Source organism: Tursiops truncatus, chromosome 1, assembly GCF_011762595.2.
Source record: "Tursiops truncatus isolate mTurTru1 chromosome 1, mTurTru1.mat.Y, whole genome shotgun sequence".
In the NCBI taxonomy this organism is placed as follows: Eukaryota; Metazoa; Chordata; class Mammalia; order Artiodactyla; family Delphinidae; genus Tursiops; species Tursiops truncatus.
The window spans coordinates 81,967,723-81,987,535 of NC_047034.1; the positions used below are offsets into that span (position 1 = coordinate 81,967,723).

Consider the following 19,813-nt stretch of genomic DNA (forward strand, 5'->3'; position numbering starts at 1 on the left):
CACAGTTGGAGCAGGGAGATGCAAGATAAACCTGGACTATTTTGTTACGTCAAAAATCTTCGAAGTGCTCAAAAAAGTTAAAAAAATAAAAGAAAAGATGGACACATCAAAAGGACACAGGACTTTCAGCTCCAGGAAGACGGAGTAAACATGAATATAAAAATTAGGCTAAACATAGGAGCAAACATACTGTGATACTGTGATTTGTAGCAGAAATATATATTTGGTCATTCAGATGACCAAATGCAGGTATATTTGTCATGTATATTTGGTCTCCATTCATAGTTCCTGGCTCACAGCTCCCAAAACCCTTGGAATTCCTGAGCTTAGGTTAAGAGCAATGGGTTAATTGTCTCTTGTCCTTAGTTCCTGAAAACTGCTTCAGGGAATGTGACTTTGGGTCCCACCCAAGGGTGGAGGCTGGTTGCGGAGGGGAACCAACCATGTGATTAGAGGGTTAGATCTTTTACTCTCAACCCCCATCCCTCCCCCCAAACTCTAGGGAGAGGAGAGGGGCTGGAATTTAAACCAAGCACCAACTGCCAATGATTTAATCAATCATGCCTATGTAATGAAGCCTCCATAAAAACCCAAATGGAGGGTGTTCGGAGAGCTTCTGGGCTGGTGAACACGTGGAGATTGGGGAGCGTGGCGCTCAGAGAGCATGGAAGCTCTGCACTGTTTCCCCATGCTCTGTCCTATGCAGCTCTTCATCTGGCTGTCGTTCCGTATCCTTTAATATCCTTTCATAATAAACCAGTAATCTAGTAAGTAAACGGTTTTTTCCTGAGTTCTGTGATCCATTCTAGCAAATTAATTGAGCCTGAAGAGGAGGTCACGGGAACTTCTGATTTATAGTCAGATGGTCAGAAGCACCGGTAACCTGTGTTTGCGACTGGCATCTGAAGTAGAGGGCAGTCTCGTGGAGCTGAGCCCTTTACCTGTGGAATTCCATTCTGTCTCTGGGTAGATAGTATCAGAATTGAGCTGAATTCTCGCACATACTGCTGGCATCCGAGAACTGCTTGTTGGAATTGGGTCCAGGAACTCTTTCGCATGTACTTTTCCTTGTTTCCCCTACTGTGTACTACTAAAAATCCTGGACATTATACATAAAATAAACATTAAGACAACTCTGAAAGGTGGAGAGAAAACCAGCTAAGGACCTTGGGACTCAAGGAATGGTGCAGTGGTGAGTTCCCTGGGTTTCCCTTTACCTCACACACCCAGACTGGGTACTGGAGAAGCCAGAGACTCAGAAATGCTAAGAGGAGACACAAAAGAAGTCCCAGTGAGGTCTGCTCTCTAGCAAAAGGCCCAGGAGAGGGGCAGCCCAGCAAGACAAAAGCCTTTTGGGGAATCACTGCTTTATTCTGGCCAATTACCACCCCCAAAAAAATAAACGAATAAACCTACCAACTGGGGCTCCAACCCCATCTACACCAGCAAAGTCTAAGTGGGGAACCGAGGCTTCCGCCTGGTCAGGCAGTGATGAGTCGCTCCACCCCACCCCACCCAGGTGGTGTCACGAAAGACAAGTAGGAGCCAGCACATTCATTCCTGCCAAAGCTCCCCTCCCTCCTGCCCCAGTACCACCACCGCCACCACCACCAGTGTCAGTGGAGACCACGTGGGGAGACTGGATTTCACTGCCGGTAGTAATGAAACACCCTTCCCTTCTTCCTGTACCAGAGCAGTGTCATAGAAAGCCAGCTAAAATAGAAGGCTTAAATAAGACACAGTATCTCTTAGCCTAATCCCCCAAACTTCAGGTTTCAAACAAAAATAATCTGTCATACCAAGAATTAGAAGAATCTCAAAGTAGAATGAAAAAAGACAACCACTGAGATGATAGAGATTATAGAAATAACTGACAAAGATCTTAGAGCTGCCATCATAAGCACTTGTAAACATGCTTGAAATAGATGACAAAATAAAAAGATTCAACGAAGATAAAGTCTCAGCAAAGAAAGAGGAAATATAAAAAAAAACAAAATAGAAAATTTTAAACTAAAAGATACAATGAATAGATTCAACAGCAGAATAGAGGAAAGAATCAGTAAACTTGAAAATACAACAACAGGAAATACCCAATCTGAAAACAAAGATAAAATAGACTGAAAAAAAAAAAAAGAACAAACCTTTAGGGATCTGTGGGGCTGGAACAAAAGAATTAACATTTTTGTCACTGGAGTTCTAGAGGGAAAGGAGAAAGAGGGAAGTACTAAAAAAAAAAAAAAGTACACGAACAAATAACAGCTGAGTATCTCCCAATTTAAGAGATATAACCCTGAAGATCCAAGAAGCTCAGAAAACTCCAAATAAGATAAACCTGAAGAAATCCATACCCAGTAACATCACAATCTAACTTTTAAAAACTAAAGACTGAAAAAACCTTAAAAGTAGCAAGAGAGAAATGACACCTTCCCTATAGGGGAAAAAAAAATTCAAATACCATATTTTTCATCACAAATCATAAAGGCCAGAAGGAAGTAGCACAGGAGTTTTTAAATGCTGAAAGAAAAGAACCGTCAACCAAGAATTTTATAACTAGTGAAAACAAGAGATGAAGGGGAAACCAGGATATTCTCAGATAAAGGTAAACTAAAAGAATTTGTCACCATCAGAACTACCCTAAAACAACGGCTAATGAAAGTGCTCTAAAAAGAAAGAAAACATAAAAGAAGGGACTTTGGAATATCAGGAAGGAAGAAAGAACAATGTAAATACAACAGACTTTCCTTCTCCTCTTGAGTTTTCTAAATTATGCTTGATCGTTCAATGAAACAGAATGTTGGTTCTTTAAAAAGAACCGTAAAATTGACAAAACTCTATCAGGACAGATGGGTAACTAAATATGAAAGGACACAAATCACCAATATCAGGTAATAAAAGGGGATATCATTTCAGACTCTGCAGACATCAAAAGGATAATAAAGTAATACAATGAACAACGCTACACACATATTTTTGAAAACTTAGATGAAATGGACCAATTCTCTGAAAATCACAAACTGCCCCAACTCACAACACAATAGAGCTCATTTAAATAGTCTTATAACTTTTGAGGAAATTGAATTCATAATTTTAAAACCCCCAAAAAAGAAAACTAAAGACCCAGATGATTTTATTGGAGAATTCTCCCAAATGTTTAAAGGACTAACACCAATTCTATATGAAAAGCCAAAGGAACTAAAACAATCTTGAAAAGGAATAAAGTGAGAGGAACCAATCTACCTGTACATAAGACTTATTGTATAACTAAAGTAATATAATTAAACCTAGATGAGTCTGTAGAGAATTATGCTGAGTGAAAAAAAAAGTGCTGATCCCAAAAGGCTACATGTATGATTCCATTTTTATAATATTCTTGAAATGATGAAATTAAAGTATAGGAGAAAAGATTAGTGGTTACCAGGGAAATTAGACAGTGCTGGGGAGGGAGGAAAGTGGGTGTGGCTATATATAAATATATATGGTAACAGATCCTTGTGGTGATGGAAATGTTCTGTGTCTTAGCCGTATCAATGTCGTTATCCTGGCTGTGATAGTATATTATGATTTTACAAGCTGCTACCATTGGGAAAAACTGGGCAAAGCATTCACAGAATTTATCTGTATTATTTCTTGCAACTGCATGTAAATCTACAATTATCTCAAAATAAAAACTTTAATTAAAAAAAAAGGAGACAAGAGCCAGCTTGAAGAGGTTCCCACTGGTAAATTGGGGATAATTTGAGCACCAAAATAATTAAAAGCTGTAATAAATTATAAATAATTGAAAAGACTAGGAATCCACTAGTACATACTAATGACAGAGAGAGAGAGAAAAGAAGAGGGAGATGAAGAGGAAGAGATACAGACAGACAGGCAGACAGATGGACAAGGAAGAAGAGAGGGCTGTTGCTTACAGCAAAATCTAAAAAGACAAAAAACAAAAAATGAACCCAAGCTCTGACGTATAAAGAACAGACTGTAGTTGCCAGAGGCAAGAGGTGAGGGGGTAGCTGAAATGAGTGAAGGGGGTCAAAAGGTACAAACTTCCAGTTATAAAATAAATAAGTCACAGGGATGTTATGTACAGCAAGGTGACCACAGTTAATACTGTATTGCACATCTGAAAGTTCCAAAGAGAATAGATCTTAAAAGTTCTCATCAGAAGGAAAAAAAAATTTTGTAACCACGTATGGTGAGGAATGTTAACTAGACTTGTTATGGTGATTTTTTCAGTGATAGAAATAGCAAATCATTATGTTGTACAACTGAAACTACTATAATGTTATATGTCAATTATACCTAAATTAAAATAAAAAAGCCCAACTGGCAAATGTAGAGGAAGCACTAGAGTTAAGAATTCATCATTTTGTAACCATCATAGTCTAGCTTGGTTTATGAAAAAATCATCAAAGGATGCTAAATTGGAGGGAGGGGTTTCTGATAAGGAATAGTAATTTAGCATAATCTTAAAGTGACTCGACTCCACACAGATTACTTATTTCTTGAAATGAAAAGAAAAAAAAAAACTATACAGGGGAGAAATCAGGCAATACCTGGATGGTCAAATTAACATCACCCAAAAAGGGCAGATGAATATTGTGTGTCTCCTGTGTGATCCTCCAAGGACACAACATTACTTGTGTACTAGTCTGACTGTGGATGCATAACCTGAATGAGGAATCATCAGACAGACCCAAAATGGAGAACACTGTTATTTTTAAAAAGGGAGAGATTATACATTCTTCAAAAGTATAATATCATAAAAGAAACAGAAAGGCTGAAGGTGAAAAGATACTAAAAAGCCATGACAACTATATGCAATGTGTGATCCTAAACTGAATTCAATGCAAGAGGGGAAAACCACCGCTATCAAGGACATTACTGGGTCAAGTGGCAAAACTGGGTGTGGATAGTAGATCTGATAAAACTGCAGCATCAATGTTAAATTTCTTGAAGTTGATAATTGTACTGTGTTTATGTAAGAGAATGTTCTTATTTTTAGGAAATACACACTGAAGTATTTGGGTATAAAAGAACAGCAGTATGTGCAACTTTCAAATGGCTTTAAAAAATTGAGAAGAACAGTAACACCAGTGAGGAAAAATACTACCAACAGATGAAACTAAAGGATATAAGGGTATTCTTTGAACTATTCTAGAAATTTCTGTCAGTTTGAAATTATTTCCAAATAAAATAACTTTTAAAGTTCTTTGGCTTTTGTTAAGCTATCAAAAAGAACTAAGAGGGCTTCCCTGGTGGCGCAGTGGTCGAGAGTCCGCCTGCCGATGCAGGTGACACAGGTTCGTGCCCCGGTCCGGGAGGATCCCACATGCCACGAAGCGGCTGGGCCCGTGAGCCATGGCCGCTGAGCCTGCGCGTCTGGAGCCTGTGCTCTGCAACGGGAGAGGTCACAGCAGTGGGAGGCCCGCGTACCGCAAAAAAAAAAAAAAAAAAAAAAAAAAAGAACCAAGAGATGTGCATACCAATTTAGATGGGATAGGTCCCTAAAAAGTACAATAATAAGAGCACAGGCTTCTGACTTAAGACAAATTTGGGTTCAAATCCTAGCTCTGCCCTTATTAGCTGACCTCAAGAAGTCTCAATTTCTTCATCTATAAAATGCAGAAAATAGTGCCTACCTCATAAAATTATTTTGAGGATTAAATGAAATAAGGGCTGTAAAATATTACAATGTCTGGCATATAGTCATCATTCCACAATGCTATTTATTATTTTTATAGCTGAGTAGTGGTGATACTTGTGATGGTAGTTATTGTGGTGGTGGCCAGAAAGCCATGGAAATACAAAGACGACCAAAATATGATTCCTGACCTCAAAGGACTTAAAAAAATAGAGCTGAACCACAAACTACAGTGTGTCACATAAGTGCAAACAAACTGTTGCTGGAGCAGAAACAAAAGTGTATTTACTTCTTCTGGGGAGTGGGTCAGGAAAGACTTCTCAGGGAAGGTAATGGTCAAGTGAGCAGTAGAGGGTAGGTTAGGATTTCACCAGGCAGAGGCGAGGGTGAGTGTTTGGGGCCATCCTGACGCAGGTAACGGGTATGGGCTGAGGGCTCAGGGCACAAGTGGGAAGCAGGGGAGGCAGAGAGAAGCGTAGAATGGGTCTGGAAAGTACACCCAGGACCAAGCTGGGGAGGGTGAAGGGCTTTGAATGTAACATGTAGGGTTTCACTGTTTTCTGGGTGTGGTGGGAGAACCACTGGAGGTTTTTGGGTGAGGGATGACAGGACTGGATCATTGTCATGAAAATGCCACTGGGCTAGGGTGTCAGTGTGCAAATGGATAGCTTGTGGAGAGCAGGCAAAGGACACACAGTATTTCAACACTTTAACAACCAGGACCTGTGCTTTCCAGCTGTGCTTGGGCCCTGCACCTCTTATCCCAGGGTTTCTCTTAACCAGACTATCTATCCTCAGTTTATATAACTCGCTGGCCCAGACGGTGCTCTCCTTACCAGAACCTTCTTGGCCAGGAAAGTCCCCTTGAAGGTAAGGCTTTCTGCCCACACTGGGCAGTACCATTTGTATTTTATGTTGTACAGTCAAGGTGCCCCATGCAGTCTACACACAGGACTGGACTTAAACATCAACTGTGGATGTTATAGATGAGCCATTACATTTCCCTCTCTTTACTTTGTTAATTTTGGGGGATATAAGAAAAAGACATGGGGACTTCCCTGGTGGCCAGTGGTTAAGAATCCGCCTGCTAATGCGGGGGACACAGGTTCAAGCCCTGGTCTGGGAAGATCCCACACACCACGGAGCAAATAAGCCCGTGCGCCACAACTACTGAGCCTGCAATCTAGAGCCCGTGAGCCACAACTACTGAGCCTGCATGCCACAACTATCTGAAGCCTGCACACCTAGAACCCGTGATCCACAGCAAGAGAAGCCACCACAATGAAGAGTAGCCCCCACTTGCAGCAACTAGAGAAAGCCCGCATGCAGCAACGAAAACCCAACGCAGCCAAAAATTAATGAATAAATAATTAATTAATTTTAAAAAAAAAGAAAAAGACATGAAAGTTTTAATTCACTTTTTTTTTTTTTTTTTGCGGTACGCGTGCCTCTCACTGCTGTGGCCTCTCCCGTTGCAGAGCACAGGCTCCGGACGTGCAGACTCAGCAGCCATGGCTCACGGGCCCAGCCGCTCCGCGGCATGTGGGATCCTCCCGGACCGGGGCACGAACCCGCGTCCCCTGCATCGGCAGGCGGACTCTCAACCACTGCGCCACCAGGGAAGCCCTAATTCACTTTTTAAAAGGATACTCTAATCAAAATGGGGCTCTTCTGGAGTTTATGTCTTACTTCATCTATAACTAGTTTGGTAGGACTCATGCTTCTCCCATTTGCAGTAAGAAGGAAGAACAATGTATTTCCCTAGGATATTCTCCTTTAACTCTCAAATTTACTAGAAAGTGATTGGAAGGTGAGCTGAGATTTAAAACAACAAGACCAAACAATGGCTCCAGGGGGCTCATTCAGTGGTCAGAAGGGCCTGTCCCCTGCTCCTGCCATTACCTCGGAGGCGATGGAGGTGAAACTGCTGCTGAAGTGCACGTGCTTGTGCATCTCGCTGCCGTTGGCCGTCAGGAGCCAGGCCCCAAGCGCCTGGTCCTCACCAGCCGACCAGTTGCTGTGGCTCTGGTTCGGCAGGAGCTCCGCCAGGTCCCAGTGGTACGACGGTGTGGCCCCGACCAGCGCAATGAGGATGGCCTCCGTGGCCACGTAGAGCTGAAAAGAGGAAACACAACTAGTAAGCTCACAAACCTTGAAAGAGCAGGTCTCGCTTTTATGTCTGTAGGAGCTACAGAAACGAGACGCTTCAGAAACAAAGGAAAAAAACAGAAGGAAGCTTCCTGATCTACTACTAATGGAGCCATCAGCAATCCCATCTGTAAAGCACCTTCTACTTCCTCCGAGGGTTTTCTTCTACATTTGAGATACATCTGATGCTGAGGACACGGCACATAAATGGTTCCGCAGTGGCAGGGAGCTGGGGAGGGGGTGATATTACTAGCTCTGATTTAGAAGACTAACATTCCAGCTCTTTTCTCCTGACCACTACACCTCAGTTCAGATAAGCAGTCACCAGGGCCCAGGAGTATCTTGGTCTTGAATTCACGATCTAAACAAGAAAACATGTTGTGGCATAGTTAAATGTTTCCAAAAAAGTATGTGTTTGTATACACACACACACACACATGCACGCACATACACGGGGAGGACAGATGCTCTATTATAATCAGGGAAGCATTATATGCACTTGAGTAGGTACTAAAGTATAGTATACAACTTATAAGATGTAAAAAATTCAAAATCCCAGGGATAGGTACCCACTTTATAACCTTTAGCTGTAGTAATCATTGTTTAGTCTAAACATAGTTTCCCCCTAAAGAAAAAATTATTTCATTCATTCATTCAAGGAATATTTATTGAGCACATACGACATTTGTCACTGACTGTTTTGGGCTTTCTGGCAAGTCACAATTGGGTTTACAAGGTGTTGAGCCCTGTACAGAGTTTTAATGCTATAGATCCATTTATATAACTCTCCTTGGATGATTGTTTCAAGCTTAAAATTTATTAGGAAAACACAGAAATAGTCTGTTCCATAGTGAGACAATCTTATTTGAAGCAATCGCTATTCAAAAAAATTTTTTTAATTAAAAAAAATTATCACTATTAACTTAGAACTTAATGTCTTAAAATAGCTTTAAACAGAGTAAGTGTCTAAAAAACACAAAGCATGTGATTTCGGTACAGCATGTGGTAACACTCCCACTGGATGGACGAGTTGACTGCTGCATGAAAGGATGGAGAGACCTGCCCACAGCATTATCTCCACTGTCAGGGAACTCCCAGCCCCTTCCACACCCTTCTGGAGGGCCATGTTCAGCTGTTAAGGGGATAAGCTAAAGCACCAAAAGAAGAGTAATTTATCACAAGTAGATGATGGAATTACTGACAAGGAAAGAGAAAAGAAGTCATGACGTTGTGTGTGTCATAACAGCTAATGTAAAACCCAAGATGTGATTTTTCCCCTCTCTGCCAAGGCTGCAAGGCTGTAAGGCAGCCCCAATCTATTGTGAGTCGGATGACTGTGGGCCTCTGGAGATGCACAAAGCTGCCACAGGTCAGTCTGCGTGTGTGATTTACGGTAAAACGCAAAGGAAAACACATTTCTCGGTTTATATTGCTTCCTGGCCCCTATTTGCATACTATTAAGGAAGTTTTCAGGACAGGAGGCAATCAGCTTACAAAAATGAAAACCTTAATAATTACAAGAAGAGGTAGATTACACATTTAGCTATAATTACAAAGCCACTTGCACCCATTTTAGTAACTGCCCTTCCTGATTACAATCTGCTGAAATTTAATTCATGGGTAAAGAAATGAAAAACAAAAAATGGGGAAAAGGGAACTCAGGAGATGATGCAAAACACATGTTCCAGTAAACGCACAGCCTTCAATCTGGCAAACCTAACTAGTTATATTTTTTTCTCTAAGCATGCTCTTTTCTGCTTTTGTTCGTACCATTCACTTCACCTACAAAGCACTTTCTTCTGCTGTGAATGTCTGAACCTTTCCCATCCTCCAAGATGTAACTCAGATGCCCCCTCCTCCTTGCCACCTCCTACCACCTTGCCTTCCCTCCAACCCCTCCAGAAGCCCTCTCCTGCTTCTGCTCACCTCCAAAAGTTCCATTTAGACCTTTCTTAGAACCCATATCATTTTCTTCACTGCACTATACGTATCTGCTTGTCTTATTTTTTCTATTGAAATCTACCCTCTCTGAGGGCAGGATCTGTGTCTGATTCACCTTTAGGCTCCCAAAGCAAATAACTCAGGGCCTAGATAGATGATATCACACATTCAACAAGTCCATGGATGAATGAATGACCATAACAGAATACTAATAATAACAGCAAACACTTCTCTAATGCTAACTATATTCCAGATACCATTCTAAGTGCTTGGTGAAAATATGTTAATGCATCTTATTTTTATCTGTATTATTCTAGAATAAGCAATGTTGTGTGTAAAACAGGAAGTGCTCCAAAGGGTCCTCTAATCTGAGGTGTATTTCATTGTGGAGGCTACCAATCTTGGAAGAAACTACAACGTACAGAAAAAAAGTTAAAAAACAAAGAGGTGGTGCTGATATATACCCTTATTTATAACGCAGGGAGCAGTGAAACCTAGCTAATCAGTATTATCTGTATTAATCAGTATTATCCTTAGCAGTCAGTAGGTTGAAGAAGCACTTTCCTCCTTTCTCACTTTCTCTGCTCTCTTCCTACCCCTCACAATGTTTCCATTACCCACCCCATGTGAGCGCGCACACGCACACACACACACACACACACACACACACACACAGGGACCTCACAGAATACACAGGGCCATGGCTTTGTGTCACCAGAGGGGTCGGAAACATGCAGCTCTTCCTTGCTGTGCCAGCCTCCATAACATGGCGTCAGCCTTTCTGTCTTTGACACAAATGGCCATGCCTGGTTTTGCTAAAGGTAAAAGAGAGAGTAGGCAGGTATCTATAATACATGCTAACTATGAAAGGTGAAAGGGACATCATGAGGATTAGGTAAAAGAGGAGATGCTTAAACTCTGCATACAGATTACTGTTAGGTACTTTACACCAGAGCCACATACATGGGTCACATGGTCCTATGAAGTCGAAGATGGTTTAGCCCTTAGCTAGTCCAGGGGATGCACCACCTATACAAGGCACATGGAGCGGTTTTCCTCGGTTTGCGTCTGCGACAATGTCACGGAGCTCTCATCTTGCTTCTTCCCCCAGAGTACAAACACTCTCCCTCTCTTCCCTCTGCTGTGACTCTGTGCACACATTCACTACGTAGCCTTGTCTAGAGAATTGCACCCATCAGCAGATGGGTCTTAAAGCCACAATGAGAAACCACCATCCATTCTCCTTCGGGGTGGGACCACCAACATCTCAAATAAATCATTATCTTCTCTAGTGCTACCTCCAGGGAAGGAGAACGAGTGCCACAGATGGCAGGACTGATTTTTCCCCTTCAATGTAATTATAATTAGAAAAGTGACTAAGATGCACTGGGGGATTGAAATTTTTAAAGTTTCAAAAGTGAATGCTTTAAAAGTAATTTTACACTAACAGCATTATAAGCCTTTATAATACTCAGGAAACCAAAAATGTCTCCCATAAATTATCTCATCACAATATCTTGTACTGGTGAAGTCATGGTAAATATGATGTTTATGTTGTAAGTGGGAAAGATGAGCCACAGAGTGATTAAATGAACGTTCAAGGGAACGTAAAACACTAATGGCAAAGCCAGGATGAGACTGGGAGCCACCTAACTTTGGGGCCAGAGCTTTTTTCAGAGAAAAAGTTGGGGGGAGGGATCAAAGATGATTTCATTGTTGTCATCACTCAGTTATCTAATTGACTCAATCAAAAGCATTACATGAGTATGACCACATCACGAAGGCAGCACCCAATGTCCAGGGCCCAGCACAAAGTGGGTATTCAATAAATATCTGTGGAGTGACTTACTGATACTATTTCTTGTGTTTAAAAAATTTAATTACGCCCTGAATAACAGATGCCTCTAAGTCCCATTTCTTCCCTGACTCTGATTTATCCACATGATGCCACCAGATCAGCCTCCCTGAGACATTCTTCGTGAAACTCTTCTGGTCAAAACGTACTAATGGATAAATGATAGCTGTCGTAGCACGCAGGTATCTACCACATGACCCGATGGCTACCTTATCTGCATCCAGGCTTTCTGTCCTAGCCTGTTCAGTTCCCCAAACAGGACTCTTCATTGTGTGCTGTGAAAAGCATCTGGGATCTGTACACCTGAGTCTGAATCCCAGCTCTAGTAAACTTCCAGCAAATCAAAACCTTTCTAAACTTCACGTTTTCTTCCAGTAAGACTGGACACTGGCAGTACATCTTTATCTAGTCCATTCATATCTAACTAACCTAATCTGAAGGTCAAAGGGATTTTTCTTTAGCCAACATCACACAGTAAATCGCATAGCACCATCCAAATAGCATCTATCAGCGCCTCCCAATTTTAACGTTCAGAGTGTGACTCTGCAGGCCGGGATGAGACCTGAGATCCTGCTTTTCTAACAAGCTCTGGTGAGGTCAAGGCTGATGGTCTGGGCCACACTTCGTGTAACAAGGGTCTAGGTTATTCCCTCTTCTATACTTTCTCCAATGTTATGTTTCTCCACCTGAAACGGCCCACCCACTTCTCTCTTAACCCAAGCTTCAAAGTTCAGCTCAAGCTCAACCCTCTTTCTGAAGTTTCAACAAACCACTCTAGACCATGCTGATGTCTCTTTCTTAATGTCTAAAGCATTCAGTGGCTGTATTATTTACTAGGGAAATATTACTTTGTATCATTATTTAACAGTATAGATATAATTTTTTCTCTTCTAATGATTTGCCATCTCCTGAAGAAAAGAAAACCCTAATTTCTACTTCTATGTCCTTTCAAGACACCCAACACACTACTGTGTACATAACAGGCTATAATATATTTGGTTAACTAATTCCTTGCATAAGCGTGTGGCAAAGAAAATGATGATGGATTAAAAACCAGTAATTATGGGACCTAATCTTGGTTCCAACCACTAATTAAGACCTTGGACACATTATTTGACCCACATCAGTTTCCCTCTCAATCTCCCAAATAAAATGGGAATGCCACCACCTGACCACCTTCCTTCTGTTATTTCAGTTTAATTTTTAAAAAATTTTAGTGAGTGCCAACACTTTGCAACACAGTGTATTCTGAGCCTCAGGTGATAACAATGATGGGTAAGAAACAGTTGTTTCCTTCTTAGGCACATACATTCAAGTGAGGACAATATGTCCAGAGCTATAAATACAAGGCAGATTTGGACAAATGCTCTATTAGCCAGAGTAGAAATGAAGTTAATGAGACAACAAAGAAAGCAGATGTGAATTCCAACTCAGGGAATAAGGAAAAGGTTGCAAATGTGACACCTGAGCTAGGCAGTGAAAGACTGCTAGGGGTTTAATCAAAACAAAAATCAAGGAAGGAATTCTTAGACCAAAGAAAGAGTCTGATCAGAGTCATGAGAGTAAAGAACCTATTTTTAGTGTTCTTTGAAGAAGTATTACTGGACAGGCTCAGCTTTTCCCAAACTTCAGTCATGTGAGTACCCCCTGCAAGAGTGTTACGTGCCCATTTGTTTTCTATTATTTACTTAATGGCCTTCTTTTAAATGGACTCAAATTTTTTAACTTGTAAATTTACAGAGAAATAAAATTGTATATCAATACAAATATAACCAGCCAGACGGAACTATAAAAATACAATGTTCTGGGGCTTCCCTGGTGGCTCACTGGTTAGGAATCTGCCTGTCAATGCAGGGGACATGGGTTCGAGCCCTGGTCCGGTAAGATCCCACATGCTGCGGAGCAACTAAGCCCGTGAGCCACAGCTACTGAGCCTGCGCTCTAGAGCCTGTGAGCCACAACTACTGAGCCTGTGCTCTAGAGCCCGAGAGCCACAACTACTGAGCCCATGCGCCACAACTACCGAAGCCCACGCTCGCCTGGAGCCCATGCTCTGCAACAAGAAAATCCACCGCAATGAGAAGCCCGCGCACAAGGAAGAGTAGCCCCGGCTCACCGCAACTAGAGAAAGCCCGCACGCAGCAATGAAGACCCAATGCAGCCAAAAATAAATAAATAAATAAAATTAAAACAAATACAATGTTCTTCTACAGTACTAAGTGTTAGCTGGCACATTTTTATTTAAGGTGGGGCACAAGAGAGATTTTCGGGCAGGTTTTGGGGCCAGTGATTTTGTGCCTCACATCCACCGTCATGTTTCTGCTGCCTCACCTTGTCGCTGCAACACAGCAGCTGGACCTGCTACTGATCTACACTCCCCGGGATCCTCCTTTGGCTGCTCTGACTCCTGGGCCAAGTGTGTGTTTAGTTCCATGATGAAACAGATGTGCTTCATCAAGGTTGCAGGCAGTGAGAATGACACAGATTCCAGTCAATCCTGATGTGTTCCAGGCTGCCTTCCCTGCAGACTTCAAGCTCCAACAACAGACACAGAGAAAACAGCCTTACAGGGACTGCCGAACTAGCTCCCACAATTATATATGGTCAAATCCTCATAATAAATTATTCGCTGATTACATATATAATCACGTACATATATACAGATACAGATACACATATATATACAAACACATACATCTCCAGCCTAGAAGTTCTGCCTCCTGTTTCTCTGGTTGAACTATGCTGACACAACCTTAAACAAACATGGCAAAATGTCAGCATTTGTTAAACCTAGAAGTAGGTACATGTGTGTCTGTGACATTATTCTATGTATTTCATCTGAAATGCTTAATAACTTTAAAAAGTTTGAAAAGAAAATGAATAGTAAGTACAATAAAAACATAATAATGTTATTCAAGTCTAACTAGGTAATGTTTTCCACCAAAGTCTGAACTTTCCTTAATTCTGGTTCATTCCCTTTGTTAAAACAGAAATATTTGCAAATGTTTTGAGAAATACTAGCACCAAATGAGACATTCTTCTTAGATAAACAAAAGGATTAAAGAAGAACTGAAAAGGGAATAACCCTCTCACTTTATGAGTTAATGTTATTTAATAACATTTCCATAGACCACCTAAATCTACCATGCGGGCCACTCCTTGGGAGGTCAGAAAATGCAGAAAGATAGAAGATCAGAAATAACTGATATAGAGAAATACGGAATCAAGAACAAAGTGAGAGGATATACCTGGGAAGAGGGTAGAGATGTATCTTCCTCTTGATCTACAAGAATCTGCCTGCCAGTGCGGGGAACACGGATTCGGGCCCTGATCTGGGAAGATCCCACATGCCACAGAGCAACTAAGCCCGTGTGCCATAACTACTGAGCCTGCGCTCTAGAGCCCGCGAGCCACAACTACTGAGCCTGTGTGCTGCAACTGAGGAAGCCTGTGTGCCTAGAGCCCGTGCTCCACAACAAGAGGAGCCACCGCAGTGAGAAGCCCGCGCACCACAACGAAGAGTAGCCCCCGCTCGCCGCAACTAGAGAAAGCCCATGTGCAGCAACGAAGACCCAACACAGCCAAAAATAAATAATAAATATATAAATTTATTTAAAAAAAAAGAGATTCATCCATGTGGCTGTGTGTAGACCTAGTTTGTTCATTTTAACTGTTATATTCTATAAAATTTATGACAGATTTTAATTATCTAGTCCTTTTTTTTTAAAGATTTTTTTTTTGATGTGGACCATTTCTAAAGTCTTTATTGAATTTGTTACAATATTGCTTCTGTTTTACGTTTTGGATTTTTGGCAGAGAGGCATGTGGGATCTTAGCTCCCTGACCAGGGATCAAACTCGCACCCCCTGCATTGGAAGGCAGAGTCTTAACCACCTGACCACCAGGGAAGTCCCCAGTCCCTTTTTGAGAGTCATTTAGGTGGTTACTAAATTTTGTCATTACAAACAGTGCTGCAAAAAACATCCTATACATATCTGCTTATGCACAAGGGATACTGTCGTACATACACCTAGGAGTCCAATGCTGGTTGTAATTTTACTAGACAGTGCCAAATTGTTCTGTAAATGGGGTACTTTCTACTCATTTTCATCACACTTGTACTGTTAGACTATTTAATGTTTGCTATTCTAATAAGTGTGAAATGATATTTCATAGTCATTTTTATATGCCTGTCCCAGATGACCACTGAAGGTAAACATCTTTTCATGTGTTGACTATTATAGTTCCCTCTTCTGCAAAATACCTGTTCAGTCATTCCACTTTCTAAAACACCGTTAAAAGATATTTATTGCGTAGATGATATGAATGCACTGGTAGTTCAAGGATCTGAAAAGTAAGGTTGGGTTTATTAAGAGTTTACATAATAATAATGCATTCCGAAATACCAGAGTACTGCATCTCAAGCTGAGATCCACAGCAGCATCACAATTCTGCTGGTGAAACGAATGTTTATTACAGGTTACATGTTCCTGTTGGTTAATGGATGCTTTAAATTCTGTGCAAATTATACCACAGCATATGATTCATGATCCTGAGGAAAACGAAGGAGCCGGAGTCTCTGACTTAGAGCAAGGAAGTAGGATCCATTTCCACTTTATGTCTAAACGGATCAAGAAACAAAGAATTGTATTCAAACCTTCCTCCAAACAGTCTGGCAAATAAGCACACACAAACACAAACACAAAATAGTGATAATGGTGTCAACTTCGAATCACAATTGGAAAATAGAAATGGTAATAAAGTAAATAGAATTATTCATATTTAAATACCACAAATAACTCTTACCCAAAGGAGGGCATGTATATTTGAGTGGGTAAGACTTTTTCTAACTGCAAAATTATAAATCTTATTGCTTGTTCATAGGACAACCAGTTTTACAGAAGGCAATTTTTCTCCTCTAGCTTTCTTCTTAGGTACTGTAAAACCAAGTATCACTATTATCAGGTCACTTGCATCTTATCATGCTGACGAGAAATTGACAAAATCTGCATTTATTCTGTACATATCTGAAAGTTGACCACTATGGAGATTCCAAAGATTGTGTTTGCAAGGCAAGTGAAGGTAGGTCTCCTAGGCAAAGGAAACGATATTGAGACGTTTGAGGAGCTACCTGATGATATCTATAATCCAAGAAAAGTTAACCTAAAGACCTTTACAGTTGGTTTGTAATGTGGTCTTGTCCTCTTAGTTTGAACTTGGATGTGTTTGAAGTAAAGGGAGTTAACATCATTTTAAAAGTAATAATGATCCTAGAAGGAAGAAAACAAAAGAATCTGTACGGTTTCCATCTCTGTCCCTCTAGTTTTGTGTTTCTCAGCTGGAGTTGGTCATCACCAAACCACAGATGTAGATAAGGCTCCTGCTGAGGCAGTCCCCTCTCCCTGGTGGTCCCTCTCCCTGGCAGTCCCATCTACAATGTGCAGGACTCCCCCTCTCTGGCAGGGCTGCTATACCATTGGTCTGTACACTCACTGGACACTGGTAGACAAGTGCTTTGGTTTTAAAAAGCAAACATCAAGCTCCTTCCATTCAAGCCAACCAACTCTGAAAAAGGCTTCTTACTTCTTCCTGTTAGAGGAAGCAACCCCCAGAAGAATGAAGAAAGCATCGTGTTACAACTGTGTGACGGGACCCTCTAGTACTCGCACTCTGCAGGCCAGCTCCCCTAGTCTAAATCATCTCCAACAACAGACTTGATAGAGCAGCCTTTGGGGAGAGCTTTGGGTGACCATAGGACCATGTGGATTATGTATCTCAATGGGGTAGTTAAGTCCTCACAAACGGGTAACAGCTGTGAAGAATTCACTTCTGCTTGGACCTGGGCATCTATACTCTTTTGGGATCCGCACAGCTACAGGGCACCTCCTCAGCCCACACCTACAAGTAAAGTCAGTCACTCATCCCCAACACTCTAAGAGCTAGTTCTTCTATGGTGAATACTGACCACACATCAGGCAGGGTTCAGTGAACAGTCATGGTCATGGGCTTAGACCTCTTTGGTACCAACTGGGTCTAACCAACTGGGTCAACCATAACAAAAAGTAAATGATGGAAATTTAACAGGTCCCGAACCCAGAACGGTGGCCTTTTTAGTGCCACACTCCACTCAAGACAAACTTATTCAAGGTCAGTGGATACCTGGCTAGGCAGGTGAGAACATAATGATACAGGAGATAGAGTGTAGGTGAGATTACTCAGAGAGGGAGTTATGTTCCTGAAATTCTTGGTTAGAATAGGAAAAGAATTTTCTCAAAGAGAAAATATAAATGAATGTCAGACATCATGATCACAATTCTATTCTCTCTGCATTAAATACTCTTTTGTGATTTAGCACAAATACTTTTTCCCCACAGGAAAGTGCATTTAAAGCTAAAACACTCTTAAAGGAACCTCAGAATATCACATATTTGTGAACTGAGAACTTGTTTTGCTAGAGAAAGAACTGACTTCATCTGTCAGTGCATCATTTAAATGGTTCTTCTGGCTGGTTATGAAATCAACTGAACTTTCAAACATTTTAATGGAAAACAGAATCGCTTAGTCAACCCTCACCTCCAACCCTCCCAGTCTTCCTGTTGAGCAGCTGATTTATGCAAGGTTTAAGCAACTGGTGGACTGGTGCTTATACCCATGATCACCCTGTCCTTCCCTCAGAATAACTATCATCACATGTTAATTGTAATTATTTAACTGCCTGCCTGCTTCATCCCACCCCCACTAGAACGTAAACTTCACAGGAAAGGGGCTTTGATTTATCTGACATTATAGCCCCTGATAAGCACACAGTAGGCACTCATTAAATATACGTTGAATGAAAGAATAAGTAAAATGGCCGACTGGCATACTAATAAAGGATCTGTGAACAAAATGCCTTTAGAATAAAAGAAGTAATTGACATCAAATGGGCCATTTAAGCTGGCAAAGGAGGAGGAACTTGCGTGGCGAAGTGTATTTGTAGTGACCTTGAGCATATGGAACCTACATTTTTAGGCTGGGACAGAAAGTTTTAACTCCTGTAAAACAGTTCCCTAAGTTCAACTTTGTGGGAAAACTTTTGGGGCCACGTGGCAATTCTGTGAAGCGTTTACAAGAAGAAACCTTGACAAAAATGTCCATCCTTGGAAAAGGCTCCATGAGAGACAAGGCAAAAGAAGAAGAGTTGAGGAAAAGTGGAGAAGCAAGGTACTTCCACCTCAGTGATGATCTCAGTGTTCTGAATGAAGTGTTTGCCCCGCCCCCCAGCAGAAGCCTATGCCCGGATGGGACATGCTCTGGAGGAAATCAAAAAATTCCTCATTCCTGAGTATAATGATGAAATCAGGCAAGCACAGCTCCAGGAATTAACCTATTTGAATGGTGGTCCAGAAAATGCAGATGTACCAGTTGTTACCTTGCGTACAAGAGGGGTACCAACCCCAGCAATAACCAGGGGAAGGGGAGGAGTCACAGCCCAGCCAGTGGGAGTCGGGGTACTGCGAGGGACACCGACTGCCAGGGGAGTCCTTTCCACCCGAGGGCCAGTGAGTCGGGGAAGAGGACTTCTCACCTCAGAGCAAGAGGAGTCCCCCCAACTGGGTACAGACCTCCACCACCGCCCCCAACACGAGAGACCTGTGGAGATTATGACTATGACGATGGACATGGCACTGCTTATAAGGAACAGCGTTATGATTCCTATGATAACAGCTATAGCGCCCCAACCCAAAGTGGCGCTGATTACTATGCTTATGGACACCGATTCAGTGAAGAGACGTGTGATTCCTAAGGGCCAGAGGAGTGGACTAACTCAAGACACAAGGCACCCTCAGCGAGGACAGCAACGGGTGTCTACAGAGACCAGCCATACAGCAGATACTGACTGTACTGTCTGATGCTGTGACATAGCCAGTCTCCATCAGTCCTGTATACTGTTCAAAGTCATTGTTTTCTACGAACAATCCCTTTTTAAATAAATCAAAATGGTTAAAATCTGGAGAAAACCAAAAAAGCAGTCTCTGAGAATTCTGTACAATGAAGAAGTGATTCCATATTACACCACACGTTGTAGATGGCACTATGGACTTTAAAAAGTCTCAACCCAAGGGGACTCTGGGCAGAATGACCCAGCAGAACTTAAACCAGAAAGAAAGAAACCCTATGCATTGAAAGCTCCTGGATAGGAAGTCCCCTCAAATCCAGGAAAAGATGGTAAGTAGATACCACAGCTGAAG

At 41.6% G+C, this 19,813-nt stretch overlaps 1 protein-coding gene and 1 pseudogene across 8 annotated transcripts in view; one reads left to right on the forward strand and one right to left on the reverse strand.

Moving 5' to 3' along the window:
* The window catches only part of SLC22A15 (solute carrier family 22 member 15), an 82,749-nt gene that overhangs the window by 62,180 nt on the left and 756 nt on the right, over positions 1-19,813 (reverse strand). For all 8 annotated transcript variants that reach the window (XR_012333615.1, XR_004527685.2, XR_004527684.2 and 5 more), the window contains exon 2: positions 7,541-7,753. Coding sequence is in view for 3 of the 8 variants with exons in the window: in XM_073809175.1 (XP_073665276.1) it covers positions 7,541-7,753 (213 nt within the window). In the remaining 5 variants the exon portion in view is untranslated. The remainder of the gene's footprint in view (positions 1-7,540; positions 7,754-19,813) is intronic.
* LOC101317067 (KH domain-containing, RNA-binding, signal transduction-associated protein 3 pseudogene) lies at positions 16,626-19,461 on the forward strand (annotated as a pseudogene).